The 27,915-nt window shown below is 49.3% G+C and overlaps 1 protein-coding gene across 1 annotated transcript in view; it reads right to left on the bottom strand.

The window, feature by feature from the left end:
* Window positions 1-3,181: 3,181 nt before the first annotated feature.
* LOC123346787 (E3 ubiquitin-protein ligase TRIM39-like) overlaps window positions 3,182-27,915 on the bottom strand; it is a 30,450-nt gene continuing 5,716 nt past the window's right edge. The window contains exons 4-7 of the mRNA XM_044984247.1: window positions 25,136-25,366; window positions 23,715-23,737; window positions 23,530-23,630; window positions 3,182-3,846 (exon numbers count right to left, since the gene is read on the bottom strand). Coding sequence (XP_044840182.1) covers window positions 3,305-3,846; window positions 23,530-23,630; window positions 23,715-23,737; window positions 25,136-25,366 — 897 coding nt within the window. The 3' untranslated portion in view covers window positions 3,182-3,304. The remainder of the gene's footprint in view (window positions 3,847-23,529; window positions 23,631-23,714; window positions 23,738-25,135; window positions 25,367-27,915) is intronic.

A 27,915-nucleotide genomic window follows, 5' to 3' on the forward strand; every position in this document is an offset into this window, starting at 1 on the left:
GCAATCACATCCGTATGGTCCATGCTGGAGCTCTTTTTGGATTTGGGACTGCATCGCCACCCGTGCTGATCGGAGCTCCATGCTGGGCAAACAGGAAATGATATTCAAAAGTTCGCGGGGCTTTTCCTGTCTACCTGGCCACTGCATCTGAGTTCAGATTGCTGTCCAGAGCGGTCAGTGGTGCACTGTGGGATACCGCCCGGAGGCCAATACCATCAATTTGCGGCCACACTAACCCTAATCTGATATGGTGTTTCCATATTCAAAAGAGTATTAATAAAGGTGATATGCTTAGTTAAATAATTTTTTCTTACGATAGTGATACTGTGCAATAGAGGGAAACTGTTAAACGCTTACTGTTTTCAGTCCAATTTTACATTAATTTAAAAATTATAGATCGGCTTACAAGGCAGGTGTGGGGTGGGGGTGGAACTTGGACATGTTCTGGGCACCAACAAAAATTATACAAACCTGCCACCCCTGACACTGTTGCCTGGTCTACACTGTGCGTTTAAACTGGTTTTAGGAGCGTTAAACCAATTTAACGCCACACCCGTCCACACTAAGAGGCCCTTTATGTCGATATAAAGCGCTCTTTAAACCGGTTTCTGTACTCCTCCCTAACAAGAGGAGTAGCGCTAATATCGGTATTACCAACACAGAACTCTTGGATCTATAACCCTCAAAAGCAAATACTTTCTAAAATTAAAACAAAATGTAGCCACTTCTTTTGCGGTGTTCTTCAGGAGGCAGCAAACACTTTCTGGCATTGTTCAGTGGGGGATGGGGCTGCCCCTTGCCCAGCCTGCGCCAGGAGTGGTGATTGTGGGTGGGGCTGGGGCAGGGTGTCATGACACTCACCCAAGCCCCAGCTGCTCAGGTCCAGACTCCAGGAAGCCCCCTCGGAGTTGTCTCCTGGTGGTGTTATTTTCACTATATGCTCCATTGCACAATCATGGCCGTGTGACGGGGGCTGTTAGCAGCTACAAACGCCCTTTGGAAGCCAACACCCTTGTCGCTGAGCACACCTAGGGCACCGGGTGCAGTGCGAGTAGGGGGGACTGAGCAGTTTGGGCAGAGGGGATCACTGGCACCTGTAGGGAGCCTGATGAGGTCACTAGCTCAGTACTGAGAAGAAAGCAGCAGTATAAAAGGCTGAACCAGGGAGCAGGAAGGGGGCTCCTCATAACTGTTGCTATGTTGTGATGTACCATAAAAAGTAATAAAGACACTTGGTACAGCTTCCCCGGCAGACTGCAGGCTGCTTAATTCACACAGAGGTCTGCTAGCTAGGGGTTGCAGGAACTGATGAGGGAGACCATTCTTAGTTAGAAATTTTAAAATGAACATTGCCTGCAATCTCTTCATAACACTTCATGCTGTAAATTGTGAATGACAACACATTTTTATGTCTTGTCAGATAGGTTAATATACAACATGATTTTTACTATTTGTCAACATATTTTCCCATGTAATAACACAATGAAATTGGATAAGAAACCACATTACTTACTCATAATTCAATGAGAAATAGGGAAAGGAACGCAGATATTTCAGAAGGAAATTTTAGGGACAAATTATCTATTTTCAGATTTAAATTTCCCTGTGTTAAAAACTAGGAAAAACACATAGGTTGACAGCAGCCCATGCCACCTAGACACCAGCAGACTGGATAAAAACACAAATGAATCCATCAAAAGATAATTTTAGGGTATTTATTTTCAAATAATCAAGGTAAGTTTAGGGCACACTGCCATGAATGGCATATTGTGAATACATCTTCAAAACTGCATTATTACACTGAAAATGTTCATAATGCATCAGGTTTAAAACAAAAAGTAATCCTAGCAATGCCATGTGATGTGTCTCCCCTCACACTCTGCTCAGCTAGCTCTTGAAGAAATTAGGTTCAGTCACTAATTTCAAGGAATTAGACCGGTCACTATTTTTACAGAGCATTCCAGAAGGTGGTGGACAGAAGCCAAAGGAATTGTGATGAATTTCTTGTAGCAACTTTATTTTCTTTGTACTCTAAACCTCACAACAACAAAAATATCACCCTTTCGACTGATGTATGGCCAAGAAGAAAGATTTCCCAATAAAGCTTCACCAAATTTCATGTTATGTGTCATTAAGTGCCAGCGTCTTTAATATAATTAAGTTAATTTGTGATGATTCAGTAAAGGAATACAACCCCCTCTCTATCTCAAACTACATTTGTTGTGTCCTTATAACCAAGAACATGAAAAGCCCGACAGTACATTGAAATCAACAGTGGGCACTGACAGTGCATTGCCTGCAAATAATATTTCTAAAGAAAAATAAAATAAAAAATTGAGATTGTGGAAGAAATTCCTATCTATAGGGAGATAGCATTTGATGTTGGGGGCTGTGTTTTGTTAATTGATGTGAGAAAAAGAAAGGAAGGGTTATATCTTGATTACTGATTATATGTAGCTAGAAAGTTAAAAATCAAATGAATTAGTGCTGACAGAAGTTCAAAGAATATTATATTATCTTGTGTGAGTTAATTTAAATATTTTGCTTAATTAATTCTATCATTTTTTCACCTGTTAATTTTCAAAGCTATAGTGCAGGAGGTGGGTGTATGTGCCCTCCCTTCCAGAGAGAACCAGTCAAGACAATAACGGGGGAGCAATGGGGAGAGAGAGCGAGCCCGCAGCTGCACATGTGTGTAGTTGTGATGTTTTTGACACATGTACATTGTAACTGAACAACCCAGTATGACACTTTAATAGTTTATTTTGTTAAGATAAATATTTTGGATTTCTTTAAATTCCACAGTTGAAATACAAATGACGTTATTTAGAGAAGTTAAACTTCAATATAGATTTGAGGGAAGAATAAAAAAAATGTAAATAATTACATTTCTAAAAATAGGTTTAGATGCTTGCTTTTGAAATAGCATTGAAATGTAAATTAAAATATTCTTGTATTTACACCTTGTTGCAATAACATTTTCTAAATTAGAACTATCTTTTTTCTTTCATATTTTACACTGAGATTTCACAGGGGTAGAACATTCTGACAGGAGTGAATGACCCCGTCCACCACCACCTGCTACCCCTGGGGCAGGGGACGGGGGAAGGTGAGGGCTGGGAGTTGCCAGGTGTCCAGTTTTCGAATGGAACCTCCAGCTGAAAAGGGAAACTGGCAGCGTCCGGTCAGCACAGAAAGTCCAGTTGCTGCAGTAACAGGCCCCCACCACTGGGGGCGGGAAGAGCAGCAGGGCTGGGAGGGGGCAGTCTGTGCTGTGGGGTCACTGTCAGGGACAGAGATTCCCTCAGGCCTGAGTTGGGACCGGGCAGATGATCAGGGGAGCCGCGTTTTTACCCCCAGCGTTGGGACAAGGACTGAAATAAGGGTGGAGTGTCCCGGAGAAGGTGTCAGTGAAGCTGAAGAGATGGGACCTGTCAGTCACATTGTAAAACGAGACCTCGCCCGCCTCATAGTCCAGGAAAATCCCCACCCGGCTGGGCCTGACGCTCACGGGGAGGGGGGTCCGGAGGGAGGTGCAGGCCTTGTATTCCCCACCCCTCAGCCACACGACCCAGTATCCATTCCCAGGTGTGTATGTGACCCTCCCCTTCCTGCTCACAGATTCCCTACAAACCCCCAGGTCCCACTCAGGCTTGTCTCCCACCTCCACCTCCCAGTAACGCCTCCCGCCCACGAACCCCTCAGTGCCCAGGACACAGACACAACGATCAAATCTCTCAGGGTTGTTGGGCAGATCCTGGCGTTTGTCTCCGCGTCTCACACGTTTCCGATCCTCAGACAGGATGAGGTCGGGATGAGCCGTGTCTGGATCCAGAGTCACGTCCACTGGGGAGAGAGTCACAGAGTCAGAGCCGGGGGCAGGGGCTGGTCACTGGGATCAAGGGGAAATTAACCTGTGTCCCCGTTAATCTAATTGCTGGGGCGGGGTGGGGGAGGGGTTGTTGCCTGAGGGGAGTCAGGGCCCGTCAGCCTGTGAGGAGACAATGAGCAGGGAAAGGGCAGGAGGAGCGGGGGAGGGAAGGGGACAGGCTGATGCAGGGAGAGAAATGGGAAGGGCAGGTGACAGGAGCAGTGGGGGGAGGGGCAGAAGGGCAGGCTCAAGGACAATGGGGTGGGGGGGAATGGAGCAGGCACCAGGAAGACAGGGGCGGGGGGGTGAAGGGAAGGGCAGGTTCCCAGGGGCTTCAGGGGTGGGCACCAAGGGGCAGAGGGATGTGAGGGAATGGTGGGGGGGGGCTCCAATGGGACGGGGGAATCAATGGGAGGGACAGGTGCCAGGGGGTGGGAGGATGAGCAGTGGGGCAGGTGCCAGTACCATGGGGGGTGCAAATGGGCAGGCACCAGGGGGACAGAGTGAGGCAGGAGTCCAGGGGCAGAGGGCCTGGCTAGGGCAGGGGCAGTCACCAGTGGGTGGAGGAGGGGCAGGTGCCAGGGGGCTGTGTGTGTGGGGAGTGAGCAAAGGAGCATGTGCCAGGGGGCAGCATGGGGTGATGGGAGGGGCAGGCACTGGTGCAGGGCTAAGGGAGAATGGGAGGGGCATGCATCAGGGGCATAGAGTATGCATGAGAGGCAGGACTGGTGCCAAGGGAAAGAGAGAGATGTGGAGGGGTGGGCACCAGGGATCCAAAGGGTGGGCTAGAGAAGGGGTGGGTGGCACCAGGGGATGGGGGGAAGGGAAGGGGCTTGCACTAGGGGACACAAGGGGTGAACAGAGGGGCAGGAACTAGCGACAGACGGGGAGTAGAAGGAGGGGCTGGCACCAGGGGAAAAGGAGGGGTGGGAGAAAGCGCAGGTGAGAAGGGGACAAAGAGGGGTGAGGGTTAGGGTAGGGCAGGTGCCAGAGAGACATGGGAAGACAAGGGGTGGGGCAGACCCCCATGGGGCAACAGTGGAGCGAGGTGAAGGACAGTCATAAAGGGGGAGAGGGGCATGGGGGTGGGTGCCAGGAAGACAGAGGTGGGAGGAGGGAAGGGCTAGTCACCAGGAGGTATGGGGGGATGAGCAGAGGGGCAGATGCAAGGAGGAGAGAGAGGAGAGGGCACCAGGTGGGCAGAGGGAGGGTGAGGGAAGGGGCGGCACCCAGAGGTTAGGAGAGGGTGAGGGGAGGGGCAGACACCAAGGGGCCCAAAGAGGGGCAAGGGAAGGAGTTTGCACCTGGCAGGCAGAGGAGGCAAAGGCAGGGGCAGGCACCATGGAGGCAGACGGTGGCAATGGTAGAGCTGGGTCTCAGGGTGGCAGAGGAGGAGTGAACTGATGGGATGGCACCAGGTGACTAACGGGGGGGGGGTGAGGGGTGCATGTTTCAGGACAGGGAGGCAGAGGGCGAGGGGAAAGGAGGGGGAGAACTAAGGGGAAGGTGGCAGGGGGGAGGGGGTGCAAGGGAAGAGGCAGGCACCAGGGGGTGGGGGTGAGGGAAGTGGCTTGTGCCGAGGGGAGAAGTAGGGCCCTGGATGGGAGAAGGAAGGAGCAGGAACCAGGGGCAGAGTGGGGGAGAGACAAATGCTGGGTGGGGACTGTGGTGGGGCAAGGGATTGGGAAGGCATCAGGGGCAAATGGGGGTGTGTGTTTATCAGTGGGTGGGAGGGCAAGGGAAGGGGTGGGTGCCAGGGGGCTAGAGGGGCATGAGAGGGGAGGAGTGAAAGCCAGGGGGCAGAGCAGGGAGAGAAGATGGGCAGGCAGCAATGGGGCAGGGGGTGGAGCAGACACCAGGGTGACAGTGGTGCAGCATGGAATGGGGCAGGCACCAGGAAGAACAAGGGGCAAGAGGAGGTATTGGGGGCAAAGGGGGGCAAGTGATGAGGTGGGCACCAGAGGGGCAGGGGGAGGGGCAGGTGCCAGGGGACAGAAGGGGGAAAGGAAGGGGCAGATAAAGGGAGGGAAGGGGGGTGGGGTGGAGTGTGTGCCAGGAGGGGGTGTGTGAAAGGAGGGGTGGGCACGAGAAAGGCAGGGGATGGGGCAAGTCATGGGTGATGGGGCAGAGGGGCACGAGGAGAGTGGGGGCAGAGGGCATGAGGAGGGTGGGCAGAAAGGTGGAAGGGGGCAAGGGGAGGGGCAGGTGCTGGGGGTAGAGGGAGTGATGGAAGGGGCAGGCACCAGGAGGGCGAAGGGGGAAGGGAAAGGGCAGGTGCCAGAGAGATTGAGGGGGTTGAGCAGAACCACAGACACAGGGAGGGCAGAGGAGGGAGGGACAGGCACCAGAGGGCAGAGTGGGGGTGATGGGAGGGGTGGGCACTAGGGGGCAGAGTGGGGCGATCAGAGAGGCAGGGCAGGTGGGTAGAGGGAGGTGTTAGGAGAGGGGATCAAGGAGGGGCAGGAACCAGAGGGTCAGAGTGGGGCTAGAGGAGGGATGGACACAGTAGGACAAGGGAAGGGGCGGGTGCCAGGCAGGACCGAGGGGGGTGAGAAGGGCGGGAGCCAAGACAGCAGAGGAGGGTGAAGGGTGGGGGGCCATGGAGAGGCAGAGGGGGTGAGGGAAGTGTCAGTCACCATGGGGGCAGTTGGGAGGCGAGGGGAGGGGTGGGAGACATGGCAGCAGAGGGGGAAAGGGGAGAGATTCATGCCAAGAGGTAGCAGGGGTGTGAAGTGATGGGTGTGCTCCAGGGTGCAAAGGATGGTTGGGAGAGGGGGCAGGTACAGGATGGAAGGGGAAGAAGGGAGGGGTGAGTTCCAGGGGGGCAGTGATGGGGGGAGGGCAGGGGCACATGCCATGGAGGCAAAGTGGGGGCAGAAGGGCAGGGGCCCAGGTGAGCAGAAAGGGGGTGAGAAGAAGGGGAGGGGTGGGGATAGAGGCAGGGGCCAGGTGGGCACAGGGGTTGAGGGAAGAGTAAGGGAAGGGCAGGTGCCAGGAGGGTTGAGGGAAGTGAATGGGGCTGGCCCCAGGGAATCTCTGTTGCTTTGGGGCTGTATGTGGCTGGTTTGTTGCTAAAAACAGGTTGGAGCTGTCCCCACACACACTGTGGGTGCAGCCCTGCCACCACTGGGCACAGCCCTGCCACCACTGGGCACAGCTGGGACTCTCATAGACTCATAGACTTTAAGGTCAGAAGGGACCATTATGATCATCTAGTCTGACCTCCTGCACAATGCAGGCCACAGAATCTCACCCACCCACTCCTGTAACAAACCCCTAACCTATGTCTGAGTTATTGAAGTCTTCAAATTGTGGTTTGAAGACCTCAAGCTGCAGAGAATCCTCCAGCAAGTGACCCGAGCCCCACGCTGCAGAGGAAGGCGAAAAACCCCCAGGGCTTCTGCCAATCTGCCCTGGAGGAAAATTCCTTTCCGATCCCAAATATGGCAATCAGTTAAACCCTGAGCATGTGGGCAAGACTCACCTGCCAGCACCCAGGAAAGAATTCTCTATAGTAACTCAGATCCCATCCCATATAACATCCCATCACAGACCACTGGGCATACCTACCTGCTGATAATCAAAGATCAATTGCCAAAATTGGGCTATCCCATCATACCATCCCTTCCATAAACTTATCAAGCTTAGGGTACGTCTACACTACCCGCCCGGGTCGGCGGATAGCGTTCGACTCCTCGGAGTTCGACATATCGCGTCTCATCTAGACGCGATATGTCGAACTCCGAACGCACTCCCGTCGACTCCGGAACTCCACCACCGCGAACGGCGGTGGTGGAGTCGACGGGGGAGCCGCGGACTTCGATCCCGCGGCATCTGGACAGGTGAGTACTTCGAACTAAGGTAGTTCGAGTTCGTAGCTGAACTTGCGTACCTTAGTTCGACCCCCCCTTACTATAGACCAGGCCTTAGTCTTAAAGCCAGGTATGTCTTTTGCCCCCACTACTCCCCTTGGAAGGCTGTTCCAGAACTTCACTCCTCTAATGGTTAGAAACCTTCATCTAATTTCAAGTCTAAACTTCCTAGTGTCCAGTTTATACCCATTTGTTCTTGTGTCCACATTGGTACTAAGCTTAAATAATTCCTCTCCCTCCCTAATATTAATCCCTCTGATATATTTCTAAAGAGCAATCATATCCCCTCTCAACCTTCTTTTGGTTAGGCTAAACAAGCCAAGCTCTTTGAGTCTCCTTTCATAAGACAGGTTTTCCATTCCTCGGATCATCCTTGTAGCCCATCTCGGAACCTGTTCCAGTTTGAATTCATCCTTCTTAAACATGGGAGACCAGAACTGCACACAGTATTCCAGATGAGGTCTCACCTGTGCCTTATATAACGGTACTAACACCTCCTTATCTTTGCTGGAAATACCTTGCCTGATGCATCCTAAAACTGCATTAGCTTTTTTATCGGTCATTTCACATTGGTGGCTCATAGTCATCCTGTGATCAACCAATACTCCGAGGTCCTTCTCCTCCTCTGTTACTTCCAACTAATGTGTCCCCAATTTATAACTAAAATTCTTGTTATTATTCCCTAAATGCATGACCTTGCACTTTTCACTATTAAATTTCATCCTATTACTATTACTCCAGTTTACAAGGTCATCCAGATCTTCCTATATGATATCCCAGTCGTTCTCTGTGTTAGCAATACCTCCCAGCTTTGTGTCATCCGCAAACTTTATTAGCACATTCCCACTTTTTGTGTCAAGGTCAGTAATAAAAAAAATAAATAAGATTGGTCCCAAAACTGATCCCTGAGGAACTCCACTAGTAATCTCCTTCCAGCCTGACAGTTCACCCTTCAGTACGACCCGTTGTAGTCTCCCCTTTAACCAGTTCCTTATCCACCTTTCAATTTTCATATTGATCCCCATCTTTTCCAATTTAACTAATAATTCCCCATGTGGAACCGTGTCAAATGCCTTACTGAAATCGAGGTAAATTAGATCTACTGCATTTCCTTTGTCTAAATAATCTGTTACCTTCTCAAAGAAGGAGATCAGGTTGGTTTGGCACGATCTACCTTTTGTAAAACCATGTTGTAACTTGTCCCAATTACCATTGACCTCAATGCCCTTAATTACTTTCTCCTTCAAATTTTTTTCCAAGACCTTACATACTACAGATGTCAAACTAACAGGCCTATAGTTACTCGGATCACTTCTTTTTTCCCTTTCCTAAAAATAGGATCTATGTTAGCAATACTCCAGTCATATGGTACAACTCCTGAGTTTACTGATTCATTAAAAATTCTTGCTAATGGGCTTGCAATTTCATGTGCCAGTTCCTTTAATATTCTTGGATGAAGATTATCTGGGCCCTCCGATTTTGTCCCATTAAGTTGTTCGAGTTTGGCTTCTACCTTGGATGTGGTAATATCTATCTACCTTCATAAGAACATAAGAACGGCCGTACCGGGTCAGACCAAAGGTCCATCTAGCCCAGTATCTGTCTACCGACAGTGGCCAATGCCAGGTGCCCCAGAGGGAGTGAACCTAACAGGCAATGATCAAGTGATCTCTCTCCTGCCATCCATCTCCATCCTCTGACGAACAGAGGCTAGGGACACCATTCTTATCCATCCTGGCTAATAGCCATTTATGGACTTAGCCACCATGAATTTATCCAGTTCCCTTTTAAACATTGGTATAGTCCTAGCCTTCAGGTAAGGACTTCCACAAGTTGACTGGGCACTGCGTGAAGAAGAACTTCCTTTTATTTGTTTTAAACCTGCTGCCTATTAATTTCATTTGGTGACCCCTAGTTCTTGTCTTATGGGAATAAGTAAATAACTTTTCCTTATCCACTTTCTCAACATCACTCATGATTTTATATACCTCTATCATATCCCCCCTTAGTCTTCTCTTTTCCAAGCTGAAGAGGCCTAGCCTCTTTAATCTTTCCTCGTATGGGACCCTCTCCAAACCCCTAATCATTTTAGTTGCCCTTTTCTGAACCTTTTCTAGTGCTAGAATATCTTTTTTGAGCTGAGGAGACCACATCTGTACACAGTATTCGAGATGTGGGTGTACCATGGATTTATATAATGGCAATAATATATTCTCAGTCTTATTCTCTATCCCCTTTTTAATGATTCCTAACATCCTGTTTGCTTTTTTGACCGCCTCTGCACACTGCATGGACATCTTCAGAGAACTATCCATGATGACTCCAAGATCTTTTTCCTGATTAGTTGTAGCTAAATTATCTCCCATCATATTGTATGTATAGTTGGGATTATTTTTTCCAATGTGCATTACTTTACATTTATCCACATTACATTTCATTTGCCATTTTGTTGCCCAATCACTTAGTTTTGTGAGATCTTTCTGAAGTTCTTCACAATCTGCTTTGGTCTTAACTATCTTGAGTAGTTTAGTATCATCTGCAAACTTTGTCACCTCACTGTTTACCCCTTTCTCCAGATCATTTATGAATAAATTGAATAGGATTGGTCCTAGGACTGACCCTTGGGGAACACCACTAGTTACCCCTCTCCATTCTGAGAATTTACCATTAATTCCTACCCTTTGTTCCCTGTCTCTTAACCAGTTCTCAATCCATGAAAGGACTTTCCCTTTTATCCCATGACAGCTTAATTTACGTAAGAGCCTTTGGTGAGGGACCTTGTCAAAGGCTTTCTGGAAATCTAAGTACACTATGTCCACCGGATCCCCCTTGTCCACATGTTTGTTGACCCCTTCAAAGAACTCTAATAGATTAGTAAGACACGATTTCCCTTTACAGAAATCATGTTGACTATTGCTCAACAGTTTATGTTTTTCTACGTGTCTGACAATTTTATTCTTAACTATTGTTTCGACTAATTTGCCCGGCACCGACGTTAGACTTACTGTAATTGCCGGGATCACCTCTAGAGCCCTTTTTAAATATTGGCGTTACATTAGCTAACTTCCTAGCAGCTACTGGATATAGTGCAGCACAACTCCTGATGGGAAGACAACTCAGATCAACCCTCCCAACTTTGGAAAAGAATCTATGTCCAAAGTAGCCAGACACATAAAGAGTAGCCAAATTGAATGAAAAGGCAAAAAAAGATTACGAACACTTTTACAACAGACATCACTGAGACAACTACCAGGCCTAGAACCTGGTGACCATGTTTGTGTCAAACTGGATGGAGAAAATGAATGGAATACTCCAGCTGTTGTAAAGAAAAAGAATTCAACACCCAGTTGGTATTTGATCGAGATCAAGAGAGGAGAGTCCAACAGAAATTGTCAACATCTACAGTTTGTTCCTCAGAAAGACCAATCAACGGAGCAAACTCTATAGATGGTGGATGCGGAACAAGCAGATGACTCAAGGATTCTAGACAGACCATAGTCAGTCGTTGGATCTAATGGACAGCCAGATGGCCAAGCTATCACCTGTTCGGGTCGTGTAATTAGAACACCAGCACCATTCAGAGACACCTAACAGACTGATCCATACTGAACCTCAAAGACATTGTGATAATGTAAATATTGTAAATGGTAGGAATGTAGAACTTAAAAGGGGAGATGTAATGGAGCGCTAAACTGTATTATGCTGTTCAACCACTAGGTAGCGCTGTGTGTAAAATACCATATTAAAGCTGACCTCAGCCATACTTGGAAGAACATTAAAGGATTCTGTGATGAACACATCTGGTGTGTATTTGGCTGAGAGGGAAGCTCTGTAGCCAGCCAATATCTGCTGCACAACCATCACACCAAAGATGAAAGCCCAGTGATATTGACTACCTCTGCTATGGACAAAGAGTTGTTCTGAACTATAACATGCTGAAGACTATGGTGGATTTTACCTGTGACATGAGCTACAGAGAAAGTTGGGGAATCAAACTCCTGGTCTCTTCATACTTCAGTGATGAGAATAAAATTATGGCCAGGAACCTAGCAGATTTCCTTGTGGCAGCAGGGCAGGAAGTACCCCCCACCTCACTCCGGCTGCGGAACATAACCAAGTGTCAGCCATGGTCAAACCTACCTTTGAATACAAGTTGGCTCTGGGAGTGAGGGGAAATGTGTCAAGGGGCCTGGCCCTTTTAGGGGAGTCAGGGACCAGACTACCTGTGACAGGCCCCTGTAAGGGAGAATGAGACAACCCAGACCAACTTGGAAGTAATTAAATCCCTAGGTGGCTGATTGGCAGCGAAACAGCTAATGAGCCTGATAAAGGGTTATCAGGGCTCAGCTGAAGGGATCCTATGGACAGGAAAGTGCTGAGGATAGGAGCTCCCAGGAGAACTCACCAGAGCAAGGAGCCTGGAATGGATGTTCCTAGAGCAGTGGTCCCCAAACTGTGGGTCATGCCCCCCTCATGGCATGGAGGAACATTTGGGGGGCATGGCAGGGCCTGGACCAGCCCCCATGGGTGGGGGGAAGGGAACTCCACCCAGCCCTGCTTTGCCTCCAGCTCCACTCCAGCCTCAGCCACGGACTCCCGGCCCTGCTCCAGGCTACAACCCCAGCTGCAGCTCTAGCCCTGTCATAACTATAAAGGGAAGGGAACCGCCTTCTTGTGTACAAGACTATAAAATCCCTCCTGGCCAGAGACACCAAAATCCTTTTACTTGTAAAGGGTTAAGAAGCTCAGGTAACCTGACCGACACCTGACCCAAAGGACCAATAAGGGGACAAGATACTTTCAAATCTTGGTGAGGGGAAGATTTTTGTTTGTGTGCTCTTTGTTTTGGGGGTGGTTTGCTCTTGGGACTAAGAGGCAACTAAATGATTAGGGGGTTAGAGTGGGTCCCATACGAGGAAAGATTAAAGAGGCTAGGACTCCAGCTTGGAAAAGAGAAGACTAAGGGGGGATATGATAGAGGTATATAAAATCATGAATGATGTGGAGAAAGTGGATAAGGAAAAGTTATTTACTTATTCCCATAAGACAAGAACTAGGGGTCACCAAATGAAATTAATAGGCAGCAGGTTTAAAACAAATAAAAGGAAGTTCTTCTTCATGCAGCGCACAGTCAACTTGTGGAACTCCTTGCCTGAGGAGGTTGTGAAGGCTAGGACTATAACAATGTTTAAAAGGGGACTGGATAAATTCATGGTGGTAAAGTCCCTAAATGGCTATTAGCTAGGATGGGTAAAATGGTGTCCCCAGCCTCTGTTCGTCAGAGGATGGGATGGATGGCAGGAGAGAGATCACTTGATCATTGCCTGTTAGGTTCACTCCCACTGGGGCACCTGGCATTGGCCACTGTCGGTAGACAGATACTGGGCTAGATGGACCTTTGGTCTGACCCGGTACGGCCGTTCTTATGTTCTTATGTTCTTATGAGGGACCAGACATCAATCCATGCTCTCCAAATCTTTCTGAACCAGTCTCTCATATTTCAAACTTGTAAGTAACAGCCAGGCAATGCGTGTTAGTTTTATCTTTGTTTTCTCAACTTGTAAATGTTCCTTTTTGCTAAGAGGTTTTACCTCTGTTTGCTGTAACTTTGAACCTAAGGCTAGAGGGGGTTCCTCTGGGCTCTATGAATCTGATTACCCTGTAAAGTTATTTTCCATCCTGATTTTACAGAGATGATTGTTACCTTTCTTTCTTTAATTAAAAGCCTTCTTTTTAAGAACCTGATTGATTTTTCCTTGTGTTAAGATCCAAGAGGATTAGATCTGGACTCAGCAGGAATTGGTGGGGGAAAGGAGGGGGGATGGTTAAATTCTCCTTGTGTTAAGATCCAAGGGGTTGAATCGGTGTTCACCAGGAACTTGGTGAAGAAGTCTCTCAAGTCTATCCAGGGAAGGGAGTTAGTATTTGGGAGTGGTAGCAGCAAAACCAGATCTAAGCTGGTAATTCAGTTTAGGGGTTCACATGCAGGTCCTCATATCTGTACTCTAAAGTCCAGAGTGGGGAAGGAACCTTGACAAGCCCCAACCGTAGTTCTGCCCCCGGCCGAAGCCCCCAGCCCCTGGCCCCAACTGCAGCCCCAGCTGCAGCTCGGACTGCACCAGCGGCTTCGCTCCCGGAGCCCCAAATGTGGGTCCACTCCCAGCCACAGCCCCAGCTCCTGGCCCCAATTGCGGCCTCATTCCTGGCCCAGGTCCCAACTGCAGCTCCCGGAGTGGGGGGTGGGGGCAAACCAGGTAAGGGAGGGCATGACCAAAAAAGTATCAGGACCACTGTCCTAGACAGAGGAGCTCCCCTAAGGGGGAGGAGCTGCCACAGATCACAATGACAGGAGCAGCGGTAGCAGGACAGAACCCTGGATAGCTGCCCCAAGCTGGAGAAAGTGGATGCAGAGAATAAAGGCACAGTCTGAAATGACCCCAGCTCCAGGAAGGAGGGCTGGAGTTATCTGATTTCATGATGGAAACTAATTCAAGCCCATCTCCGGGAAGGAGGACTGAGACTTGACTTGAGGACAGGAAGGTGATCAGGAACAGTCAACATGGATTCACCAAGGGCAAGTCATGCCTAACCAACCTGATTAGGGTGACTAGATGTCCCTATTTTATAGGGATAGTCCCGATTTTTGGGTCTTTTTCTTATATAGGCTCCTATTACCCCCCGCCCTCTGTCCTGATTTTTTACACCCGCTGTCTGGTCAGCCTAAACCTGATTGCCTTCTATGATGAGATAACTGGCTCTGTGGATATGGGGAAAGCGGTGGATGTGATATATCTTGACTTTAGCAAAGCTTTTGATAAGGTCACCCGAAGTATTCTTGCCAGCAAGTTAAAAAAGTATGGATTGGATGAATGGACTATAAGGTGGTGTGATAGACCCAGGCCAGTTGGGAACAGCAGAGTAGTAGAAGGAAGATGTACTGGCCACTGGATAAGCAGTTTTCTGTTCCCTGAGTGACCAGAGCAGGGGCTGCTCCAGGCTAATGAGAACACCTGACTCCAATTAACCTGCTAAGAGTCAGGTGAGGCTGTTAAGCACCTGACTCTAATTAAGACCCCTCTGATGCTATAAAAGGGCTCACTCCAGTCAGGCCAAAGGGAGGGAGCCAGAGGAGAGGAAGTGCGTGTGAGGTACTGGGAGCAAGAGGTGTGCAAGAAGCTGTGAGTGAGTAGGCATACTGCTGGAGGACTGAGAAGTACAAACGTTATCAGACATCAGGAGGAAGGTCCGATGGTGAGGACAAAGAAGGTGTTGGGAGGAGGCCATGGGGAAGTAGCCCAGGGAGTTGTAGCTGTCATGCAACTGTACCAGGAGGCACTCTAGACAGCTGCAGTCCACAGGGCCCTGGGCTGGAACCCGGAGTAGACAGCGGGTCCGAGTTCCCTGCAAACCTCCCAACTGTTGATCAAACACAGGAGGAATTGACCTGGACTGTGGCTTCTACCAGAGGGGAAGGTCTCTGGGCTGTTTCCTGACCCACAGGGTGAATCTGTGAGGTGAGCAAATCAACCACTAAGTGCAGGACCCACCAAGGTAGAGGAGGAACTTTGTCACAGTGGATAGAAAGCTGGCTAGATTGTTGAATGGCTCAATGTCTAGCTGGCAGCTGGTATCAAGTGCAGTGCCCCAGGTGTCGGTCCTCGAGCCGGTTTTGTTCAACATCTTTATCAATGAACTGGATGACGGGATTAATTGCATCCTCAGCAAGTTCACAGATGATACTAAAATGGGGGGAGAGGTAGATACACTGGAGGATAGGGATAGGGTGTAGAGTGTCCTAGACAATTTGACCGAAAGAAATCTGATGAGGTTCAAAAAGGACAAGTGCAGAGTCCTGCACTTAGGAAGGTAGAATCCCATGCACTGCTACAGGCTGGGGATCGACTGGCTAAGCAGCAGTTCTGCAGAAAAGGACCTGGGGATTAAAGTGGACGAGAAGCTGGATATGAGTCAGCAGTGTGCCCTTGTTGCCAAGAAGGCCAATGGCATATTGGGCTGTATTAGTAGGAGCATTGACAGCAGATCAAGGGAAGTGATTATTCCCCTCTATTCGGCACTGGTGAGGCCACACCTGGAGTACTGTGTCCAGTTTGGGTCCCCCCACTACAGAAGGGATGTGGACAAATTGGAGAGAGTCCAGCGGAGGGCAACAAAAATGATTAGGGGTCAGGGGCACATGATTTACGAGGAGAGGCTGAGGGAACTGGGGTTATTTAGTCTGCAGAAGAGAAGAGTGAGGAGGGATTTGATAGCAGTCTTCAACTACCTGAAGGGAGGTTCCAAAGAGGATGGAGCTTGGCTGTTCTCAGTGGTGACCAATGACAGAAAAAGAAGCAATGGTCTCAAGTTGCAGTGGGGAAGGTCTAGGTTGGATATTAGGAAACACTATTGCACTAGGAGAGTGGTGAAGCACTGGAATGGGTTACCTAGGGAGGTGGTGGAATCTCCTTCCTTAGAGGTTTTTAAGGTCAGGCTTGACAAAGCCCTGGCTGGGATGATTTAGTTGGTGTTGGTCCTGCTTTGAGCAGGGGGTTGGACTAGATGACCTCCTGAGGTCTCTTTCAACCCTGATTCTATGAGTGAGGAGCTTGAATGAGAGCTGGAGGCTGGAGCAGAGTGAAGGAGAAGATTTTATTTTGGGGTTTAATTGGACTCAGAGCAGACCCCAGCAGAGGACTTTTTTCTCAGATCTTTTAGACTGCGAGGCGTAATTTAAGGAGTGCTGAATAGGGTAAACTGAGGCAAGATCCTTGCCAAGACACCCTGAAATGGCTGGGGGTGGTACCTGAGGATGCCCCCCATGATGAGTCTACAAAACTGGAACCCATTTAACAGAACTGCTGCCCCTTCTCCATGCAGACAGAGCCTCGCTCTCTTCAGTCTGTCTGTGAGGGCCCCTCATCACGGCATCTGACCCCAACAGAGCCTGCATCACAGAGTGGGAACCTGGAGTGAACACAGCACAGGGTTATGGGCACCCACCTGACTTCCAGTGTCCTTGCCCCAGCTCCCAGGTGGCTCCCGCTTCCCCCCAGCCTCCAGCTCCCGCCATCCTCAGGCTGCCTCTGCCCTGTCTGTTCCCTGAGGGGTGACCTAGGGCCCAGCATGGAGCCATCAGAGTCACTACAATCCTGTCTACCCAAAAAACAGTCACAGGTTGGGCTCAGGGAGTGGCTGGCCCCACAATGGGACCCACATGTCCCCTCCCCCACTGTTTGCTGCTGCCCTTGGTGGGCTTTGTCTACACTCAGACCAGGAGCTCTATGGGGCCGGCAGCCCCTTGTTCTGTCTCTGCAGGGCCTGGCTCACTCGTGGGCGCTAGATCAAACAACACTCACTGCCCAGCCCCTAAGGTCAGCGTGACAGCACGGGGCCTTCCCCATTGCACACGGGGACCCTGGGGCACAGGGAGCCCTGGTTACTCTGCCCCACACATTCACCCAGCAATTCCCCCGAGCTGCCGGACCTGGGTCCCTGGGGTCAGAGGCTGCTGGGGTGGGTGGGGTGGGTGGAAGGAAAGGGTTAATCCCAGCGCAGTGGCACTTTGCTGCCCAGCCCTGGCTGGTCTCTGCCCTCTGGGTGCAGCACAGGGTGTGTGTCTCTGAGCAGGTCCCTGCCCACTCACCCGCCATTTGCCCCAGACACAGAGAATCCAGGTGCTGAGGGAAGGAGCAGCCCCAGCAGCGCCGCATTGGCCCTGGCACGTGCTGAGCCTGCGAGCGCAACAGCAGAGGCAGCGGCAGAGACAGGGGCTCAGCCATTGAGAGCAGCAGCGTCCCCACCCGCAGGGGAGAGGTCAGCGCTGGGACAACAGGCCCGGAGCCCTGGCAGCAAGCATGGTGCCACACCAACAGCTCTGCTGGAGACCCTGGGCCTGGCCAGCCACGAGCAGCCAGCGAGTGACTCAGGGCCTGGGACTCTGCCCAGGGGGAAGCTGCTGGGAGGGGAGGGGCGGGGCTGTCCAGGATGTGGTACCAGGGGGTGGCAGGAGGCTGGTCCTTCCCTAAATGAAGAACCAAGGAGAGAGGCTAGGCTCGTGACAGGCTCAGAGCTCAGCCATGCCCAGGCCCAACGGCATAGGTGCCAACTTCCTCAGTTACTGGGGTGCTTGACCCCTGCTCCACTCCAGGCCCTGCCTCCACTCCACCCTTTCCCCCAAGCCTCCACCCCCGCCCTCTTCCTGCCCCCGGTCCGCCCCCCTCTTCCCACCTCTGCTCCTCCTCCTCCTCCCACTCAGTGCCTCCTGCACACCGCCAGCTGAACAGCTGATCACGGTGGGCAAGAGGGTTTGTGGAGAAGGGATAGGCGCTGATCTGTGGGGCTGCCGGTAGGTACAGAGCACCCTCTATTTTTTATGCCTATAGTGTCTATGCCCCAGGGGGCTTGTCTTGCTGGGTGGGTAGGAGGGACAAGGAGCTCAGGTCACACAAGAATATTCTTGAGCAGTGAGGGATCCTGCAGGGGGCAGTTGATGCTTCTGCCACGTACAGTCCCGTGTTCCTGGCACCACTTCAGGTACCACTTTTAATGCCCCACAATGATGGGCAGCCTGGTGTGATGGACAGGATGGGAAGCAGAAGGCTCCACGCTAAGGCAACAGCTGTAACTCCTCCTCAGCAGTCTCTCAAGAGAATAACAATATTATTGAGGGTTCCACTTTACCACTTTCATGCATAGAACCAAGGCACTTCCCACAAAGAGAAACCTCACTTAGAACAGTTACATCCGCTGAATTGGACAGGGGAGCATCAAACCACCCGATCCCCTGAACACAAGGAAACGCCCACAGAAGGGATCTGAAGGGAAACAAATATTAATATGCATGTCCCTGTCACCACTTTCACAGCTCCTTCATGTTCAGTGCCACACTCCCACCATTGCACTGCAATGCAAATCCTAAACTCTGCCCCCAGGCTTTCCCCTGCGACAATAACACATCTCCCCCCATCCCTCCTCATTTACATGGATGAAGGGGAAGGAAAAAGAAGAACTGGGTAAAAGAAAAGATAAATCTTTTTGTTTGTTTCCTTCTTTCAAAAGTTTTCTGTGAAAACCTGAATAACTTTTTCTCAGGTTTCGTTTCACTGGAAAAACAAAAAATCTGGTAAAAATAAAAATTTTCTAAATTATTTAGTAGAAAACATTGTTCTGGCAGGCATCACCAGGTGGTGCTGTCACACCCAGTCTTCTGGTTCTTAGCATTTTTGACCAGCTCTAGTGAGAAGTCTCAGAGCTGGGCCATTTAGCTGGGGTGGTTTCTCCTCGGGCCTCTCTGTGGAGTCTGGAGCTCTCCTCGGGCCAGGCGAAAGGAGAGGGGACAGGCGGAGTTGGCCCTTGGCTCAGGCTCCCTGGAACTGGCCTCTCACATCCTGTTTCCAGGGGTGAGCACTGCAGCGATTGCCAGGAGAGAGGCACAGCAGCAGCCAGCTGGTGCTGCAGGCAGGAGTCTCAGCCTGTTTCCTCCAGTACTGCAGGCAGCTGCAACAAGCCGCGGCTCATTCTTGCTGGGAGTGCCAGGCCTGGAATAATGCCCCCAGATGTTCCATCTTCCCCACTCCTGACAGCCACTTATATGGCACATGTTGGTTACTATGAGATGTCTTGTCAGTGCTGAATATGGCAACCACCACTGATTCTATAGGAGGTAGCATTGGCCAATAATCAGGGCAACAAACCAGGAGACCTTAGTGTGACATTGCACTCCATATGTTTATGGAAATATGCTTATCATAGAAACATAGAATATCAGGGTTGGAAGGGACCTCAGGAGGTCATCTAGTCCAACCCTCTGCTCAAAGCAGGACCAATTCCCAATTAAATCATCCCAGCCAGGGCTTTGTCAAGCCTGACCTTAAAAACCTCTAAGGAAGGAGATTCCACCACGTCCCTAGGTAACCCATTCCAGTGCTTCACCACTCTCTGAGTGAAAAAGTTTTTCCTAATATCCAACCTAAACCTCCCCCACTGCAACTTGAGACCATTACTCCTTGTTCTGTCATCTGCTACCACTGAGAACAGTCTAGATCCATCCTCTTTGGAACCGTCTTTCAGGTAGTTGAAAGCAGCTATCAAATCCCCCTTCATTCTTCTCTTCCGCAGACTAAACAATCCCAGTTCCCTCAGCCTCTCCTCATGAGTCATGTGCTCCAGCCCCCTAATCATTTTTGTTGCCCTCCACTGGACTCTCCAATTTTTCCACATCCTTCTTGTAGTGTGGGGCCCAAAACTGGACACAGTACTCCAGATGAGGCCTTACCAATGTCCAATACAGGGGAATAATCACATCCCTCGATCTGCTTGCAATGCCCCTACTTATACAGCTCAAAATGCTGTTAGCCTTCTTGGCAACAAGGGCACACTGTTGACTTATATCCAGCTTCTCATCCACTGTAATTCCTAGGTCCTTTTCTGCAGAACTGCTGCCTAGCCACTCAGTCCCTAGTCTGTAGCAGTGCATGGGATTCTTCTGTCCTAAGTGCAGGACTCTGCACTTGTCCTTGTAGAACCTCATCAGGTTTCTTTTGGCCCAGTCCTCTAATTTGTCTAGGTCCCTCTGTATCCTATCCCTACCCTCCAGCGTATCTACCACTCCTCCCAGTGTAAGTATAATGTAACTGGAATATGCTTTATGCAAAACGTCTCTTGTAAGGTATCATTACAAAGCTTATGATGTACTGAGTGTGGTCATCCTATTTGTATGTATGTATCACTCTTGTATCTGAAGCTAGAAATATGAAGTGTTACTCTGAAGTCCTACTGTGACTATGCAAAGTGTGGGCCATTAATGGTGGCTTAGAATCTTGATGGCTCCCATTAACTAGGACAATTGGTTGTGAATAGCTCTGTTTACTTGTAAGCCTTCCTGTATACATGGGTGCCAGCCAGTGAGTAATGAAGTCTAACAGGACATGTAAACAAAGAAAAGACTAAGGGGGAATATGATAGAGGTATATAAAATCATGAGTGATGTTGAGAAAGTGGATAAGGAAAAGTTATTTACTTATTCCCATAAGACAAGAACTAGGGGTCACCAAATGAAATTAATAGGCAGCAGGTTTAAAACAAATAAAAGGAAGTTCTTCTTCATGCAGCGCACAGTCAACTTGTGGAAGTCCTTACCTGAGGATGTTGTGAAGGCTAGGACTATACCAATGTTTAAAAGGGAACTGGATAAATTCATGGTGGCTAAGTCCATAAATGGCTATTAGCCAGGATGGGTAAGGAATGGTGTCCCTAGCCTCTGTTTGTCAGAGGATGGAGATGGATGGCAAGAGAGAGATCACTTGATCATTGCCTGTTAGGTTAATTCCCTCTGGGGCACCTGGCATTGGCCACTGTCGGTAGACAGATACTAGACTAGATGGACCTTTGGTCTGACCTGGTATGGCCGTTCTTATGTTTATGTCACCTGATAATGGAATCCATCTTAAACCTGGTGCTTTTCCATTTAGAAGTAGGGTTGGGGATCCAGAGAGACAAAAGATTCCTGCCTTGTCCCAAGCTATAAAAGGGGGTGGACCAGAACAAAGGGGGCGACCAGTAATGAGAAATCCCCTAGTTACCACCTGAGCTGGAACTAACAAGGACTGTACCAGGGGAAAGGATTGGGCCCAGACTAAGAAGGAGTCTAGTCTGTGAAAGGTTTCAGAGTAGCAGCCGTGTTAGTCTGTATCCACAAAAAGAACAGGAGTACTTGTGGCACCTTAAAGACTAACAAATTTATTTTAGCATGAGCTTTCGTGAGCTACAGCTCACTTCTTCGGATGCATAGAATGGAACACACAGAAAGGAGATATTTATACATACAGAGAACATGAAAAGGTGGAAGTATGCATAACAACATTAGACTTTTCCTGTTGTTATGCATACTTCCACCTTTTCATGTTCTCTGTATGTATAAATATCTCCTGTCTGTGTGTTCCATTCTATGCATCCGAAGAAGTGAGCTGTAGCTCACGAAAGCTCATGCTAAAATAATTGGTTAGTCTTTAAGGTGCCACAAGTACTCCTGTTCTTTTAGTCTGTGAAAGAAGCTTATTGGAACATCTCTGAGGGTGAGATTTACCTGCAGGGCCAGCTCCAGGCACCCGCCGACCAAGCTTGGGGCAGCACCTTGTAAGGGGCGGCCAATCTTTGGGTGGCAGGGCGGCGCTTGGTGTTGTTTTTTCTTCTTCTTTTTTTTTGTTCGGCGGGGCGGCGCTCAAGGTTTTTTTGTTTGTTTTTTTCCGGCCGGGCGGCACTTGGGGGAGGAGGTTGTCTCGGCGGCGTGGAACTCAGGGGGGGTTGTTTCGATGGGGCAGGGTGGCGCTTGGGGGGGTTGTTTCGACAGGGCAGCGTGGCTCTGGGGGGGGGGGTTGTTACAGTGCGGCAGGGCAGTGCTTGGGGGGGGTTGTTTCGGCGGGCCAGCGCGGCTCGGCGCTCGGGGGGGGTTGTTTCGGCGGGGCAGGGAGGCGCTGGAGGAGTTGTTACAGCATGGTGGGGCAGCGTTTGGGGAGGGTTGTTTCGGCGGGGCAGTGTGGCACTTGGGGGGTTGTTACGGCGGACTGGCACTTGCTTTTGTTTGTTTGTTTGTTTTTCCTTGGGGCGGCAAAAAGTTAGAGCCAGTCCTGTTTACCTGTATTCAGTTTCTTAATGTATTAGGCTTAGATCTGCGTGTTTTGTTTTATTTTGCTTGGTAACTTACTTTGTTCTGTCTGTTATTACTTGAAACCATTTAAATCTTACTTTTTATACTTAATAAAATCACTTATGTTTATTAATGAACCCAGAGTAAGTGATTAATATCTGGGGGAGCAAACAACTGTGCATATCTCTCTATCAGTGTTATAGAGGGCCGACAATTTATGAATTTACCCTGTATAAGCTTTATACAGAGTAAAATGGACTTATTTGGAGTTTGGATCCCATTGGGAACTAGGTGTTTGGGTGCTGGAGATAGGTGACTTGCTGAGCAGTTTTTGGTTAAAGTTTGCAACTTTGCGGGAGTGGACCAGACCTGAGTCTGTGTTGCAGCAGGCTAGCATGTCTGGCTCAACAAGGCAGGGTTCTGGAGTCCGAAGCTGGCAGGAAAAACGGGCTCAGAGGTAGTCTCAGCACATCAGGTGACAGTCCCAAGGGGGTCTCTGTGACCGAACCCGTCACACTTAGTTCTGTTCCTGGCTCTGGTCTCACCTTGGGCGTGTCTCTGTGCCTCAGTTCCCCCTCTGGAATGCTGGGACAATGAAAACTTCCTCCTTTGTAAAGCACTTTGCAAGTTGTGGCTGAATAACTCCATATAAGAGCCAAGTGTTGTTCCCTTTCTGAACAATCTGTCATGCTAACAGCTCAAAGCCCCTGGGGACCAAGCAGTGATGGGATTTTCACCAGCAGTGCAGAGGTGCTGGAACCAGGGGCACTGCGGGTGCTGCCGCACCCTCTGGCTTGAAGTGGTTTCCATCATAGACAGGGTTTACAGTTTGGTTCAATGGCTCCCAGAACCCCCACTATACAAATTGTTCCAACGCCACTGCAGGAGTTGGTACATTTAATTCACAGGCTTTTTCAATGTTAAATTATCAAAGGCAGAGTCTCTGAATGTAAGTGCCCCCTTCTCCATAGGAGGCCCAGTATTAATGTATTGGCCTCTTTATATCATAGCACTTTTAGTACCTTTGGCTGAAAGGGCCCAGAGGAACCTGGCACATGGATTTAGGACTGGGAAAACATGGATGCTTTTCAGGTTGCAGATAGGAAAAGGTAGAGAGCCCTGCTGCATTAGTGTTAACTTACCTGTGAATTCCCTCAGCACTTCCATCATACCAGGGACTCTGTATGCATCCTTCAGTTCAGCAGCACTGAGCTCTGGTTCCTGCAGCCTCACCTGCTCACTCCTAAGGAGAACACAGACGCTCAGCACAGGTACCATTGCAATGGGCTTGATAGAAATGGATGGTAAACTGAATGTGGAATCTCACCTGTGCAGGGTGCCCTTTACATCCTAATGGGAGAGAAAGTAAATAAGGAAGTGTTAGTGTTGTACGGTTCAGCTGTTCTGTGTTCACAGAATGGCCAGTTAATTTTCTCTGTTCCCTGAGGCTTTACAGACAGGAAAACACCTGCAGCTCTGAGTTACATTAAAATTTGTTATAATTAGGTAATACTAGCTGAATGGTGGATGATTACAATGGTGCTGATGCACAACTCCAATCCCAGAGAAGTACAGACATGTGTAGGACTCATGTCACTAATGATACCAGAGGGTGCACGGGGTCACTAAATGGTGTATTAACTATTTGAAAACAACAATAAGAGAAATTTAATTTTTACAAAAATATTGTGCAGATTTTCCAGACATTGTGCTGAGCTGCCAAAATAACTCATAAGATTAGAAAAAGCCCCTGTCTAAATCATGCTTATGCAGGTGTTAAACAGCAACTGTAGTGTGAAAAGTGGTGGTAAAACTGTCCTCTAGAGGCTGCAAATACTGGACAAAATGTGTTGCTCTTACTGTGAAAATGTGTTTTTTAACTGCCCTACCAATAACAAAGTCCGGCCTGCTGACTGGTGGGAAGAGAGATCTTTATCTTGACGCCTACACTTGATGATGTTGGGAGGTGCTCTGATACCATGGTGATGGGCACCAAGTAAGAACCTAGGAACGTTGATTGGCTAATCTTTTAGGGAAGGGGTAGTCAATTTTTTTGTAAAGGTCCAAATTTCTTGATCAAGGTAATAAGGACTCAAAAGGAAATAACAAACAAAATAACAATGATAATAAATAAATAAAAATATTTCAGGGTCTGTTCAAAAGCATCAGGCGGTCCAGATTTGGCCCACGGTCCACCTATTGACTACCCTTGTTTTAGGAGCAGGGATGCATCTTTCTGGATACTAGAAAGCATCCAGCACATGGCAGGTGCTACCCTGACAGGAACAGTAAAACCAGTCAATGGAGCGGAGTGCCGAACCTGTTTGATGCTTTTGAAAACCTCACAAGGTGCTGATCTGCATCGCTAGGCAGCTACATAAGTCTGAAAATCTGGCCCTAAGTCATTTGTCAAAATGATATGTGGGCTCCTAAGTCACTTAGTGCTTTTGATCATTCTACCCATTGGTGCTGACTCCATGGGTGCCCTGGGGCTGGAACACCCATGGAAAAAAAATAGTGGGTGCTGAGCACCCACTGGCAGGCCTCTCCTCAGCGCCAGTCCCCACCGATCACCTCATCCCCGTTCCTGTCCCCCCCCCCGTGCCTCCCACCGGCCGCCATCAGAGCTACATAATAAATAGTAAATCAGTAAATAATAATGATAATATGGGGGGTGGGAGGGACAGTCTGTGTTTGTTTCCATGGCTGTGGGAAATCGAAACTAAAGGGGAACTTTGTATAACTCACCTTCAGCAGCTCAGTGGCTGGTTGTTGACACTTCTCCTGGATCTCTGTGATCAGCTGCTGAAGGGAGGAGTTTTGCTGGGCAAGTTTGGTTACATTCTCATTTAGTTCCTTCAGAGTCTCCCTCTCCTCCTTGGCCAGTCTCTGGAGAAAGAGTTTCTTTTCCTCTTTCAGAAGCAGCTGCAGTTTCTCAAATTCAGATGAGATTCGCTGTCTCTGGCACTTTACTTTTTCCTTTAGGGAATAAAAAAGGAACAAACAAACCAACCAACCCATAAATATCAGCAGAATTATCAAGTGTACAAGGCCATTTTGGGTGAAGTACATTAGATTTGAATGAATGTTCATAGATTCATATTTTAAGGCCAGAAGGGACCATTGTGATCATCTAGTCTGACCCCCTCAGGGCCACTCGGGTGGGGGGGGGGCAAGTCGGGCAATTTGCCCCAGGCACCAGGTCTTGCAGGGGCCCCCACAAGCAGGAGTGTAGCTAGGGTGGGTAGCAGGGGAGGCCGCCGCTCCCCCACTGAGCACATTCCCCCAAAGTGGCACCTTAGTAGGAATAAGGTAGAAAGGTCCGGGATTTTCCCCCAACTCCCCTTTCCCCGGATGCAGAGTGCGGCACTGCTGATTGGCCACCGGGGCCTGCGTGCTGGCACTGTTTAACTTTGGCTGCAGAGGCAGCCAGCAGCTCGAGCTATGTGGTGGTAAGGGGAGTCCTGGGGGCCGGTCAGCGAGCAAGAGGAGGGTTGGATGGTTTGGGGGGGTACTTTCTGGGGTGGGGAGAGGGGCTGGGGCAGTCAGGGAGCAAGGGGGGTTAGACGGGAGGAAGTCTGGGCCTCTGTCCAACAGCAAAACACAAGCATATAAAAGCAGCCTTCAGTGTGAAGTACTATCAGATGGCCCGGTCAGCCTGCACTGCACCCAGCCTGCTTGCCTGAGCTGTATTATTATTGCATTTTATTTGGAAGATGCAGCCTGAGTGATTTAAAGGCCCCAGCCACTGCTGAAAGAGCTGGGAAAGTTGCAAGCTTTCTCTGCTGGGCTTTTCATAAGGGTCATACAATGCAAACCTGCTTGAGGCACTGAACAAGAAATATGTATTGAGGAAGTCCATGCAGCTCACAGCTTAAGCTCTCCTAAGCTTGCAGCCATGGCACAAGAGGATTTGGGAACAGTTAATGATTCTGTGTGGTTAAGAGATTTTCATTTCCTGGGCCCTGCTACTCAATGCCACAGGGCCCCACAGGGGAGACTGAGTGAGTAGCCCCGCTTGTCCTCCGCAATCCCTTCCCTGCTTCTTTCCCTTGTGTTTGCAAGGGTCTCATCAACATGCTGTATCCGAATGCCCCTTCCCCAGGCCTTCCCTCCAGAGACACAGTCCTGGATTCTCCTTCTTCCTCACTTTCTCCTTCTCTCCATCTCCATGCCCAGTCCCTTGTCTGTACTCCCTCTCCACCCCCTGCACTGTATTAAGCACGTCTCTGCCTTTCTTGTTTATGGGCTCTGTGCTGGGATGGCAGAGGCAGAGCTCTTGTTGTGTTCTCTGCTAGGTCTGCTTGGATCAGACTCTAAAATCAAGCGCTCCCTTTGATAGCAGTATCCCTCTGTCTGCTCACAAAGGCTTCTGGCTAAACACTAAATCCAGGTGCTAGGGCAGAAGCAGCTACCCATGTACCCTCAATGGCAGGAGCTGTGCGTGGTCCCTTGCCCCCCCACACACTTTGGATTATGGGGTGTGTCTTGGTGTATATTGGGGGTCTTGTCAGGGGGCAGGGAGTGGTTGGATTGGTGTGGGAGTCCTGGCAGTCTGTCTGGGGGCAGGGGTGTGGATAAGGGTCAGGGCCGTCAGGGGACAAATAGGAGGTAGGGTCTTAGGGGGGCAGTTAGGGGCACAGGTCCCAGGAGGGGGCAGTCAGGAGACAAGGAGCGAGGGGGTGTTGGGGAGTGGATTAATTAGTAATTTGATATGTTGGATGGCGCCCTTTTTTATGTGTTCGCGCCCTCTGATGTTAGAACCTGGCTACGCCACTGCCCACGAGAATATAGTATTTTATAGTATTGCAACTTTTTTTTATGGAAGGGGCCCCCAAAATTGCTTTGTCCCAGGCCCCCTGAATCCTCTGGGCGGCCCTGGACCTCCTGAATGGCACAGGCCAGAAAATTACACCGAGGGGTTCCTGCATCAAGCCCATAACTTCTGAGTAAAGAATTAAAGAGTCAGTGAAGCTAGGGTGACTGGATTGTGCGTCTCCCACTTCCTAGGTGGATACCCCAACAACTGGGCTATAGACCCATTCTCATTTACACTCTGGCCCAATGACTGTACAAGTATTTACACACAGTGGAACAATTTCAATAGAAGAAACTTGTTTTCCCCCCGCTCTTCCCACAACTCTCCTGAGAGGTGTGAGATTCCCCTGTTCCAATGCTTCCTCCCCCTCAGGCCAGGGAGAAATCTCCCACATCCCACGTGAATGCTCTAACCACTGGGCTAAATGTTATAAAGGAGGCACCTATTCATTGTACAGGGAGCTGAGGCTACTAAGCCTGTGACTTTCCAGGTGTATAAAACTTTGGTGTTGTAACACCTAAGTCCCTTTGTGGATCTGGGCCAGATTTACCTTCAAGTAACAATTACATCTTTAACTCTGCCCCCACTTGAGACTACGAAACCAAAACTCATATTTGGGAAAAAGCAACCCCCACCACCCATCCTTTCATTACACTAGATATTCATCAGGAAATGCAAAATGTCCATAAAAGGAATGAATTAGCATCTA

This window comes from Mauremys mutica, chromosome 12 (assembly GCF_020497125.1).
Source record: "Mauremys mutica isolate MM-2020 ecotype Southern chromosome 12, ASM2049712v1, whole genome shotgun sequence".
Classification (NCBI taxonomy): domain Eukaryota; kingdom Metazoa; phylum Chordata; order Testudines; family Geoemydidae; genus Mauremys; species Mauremys mutica.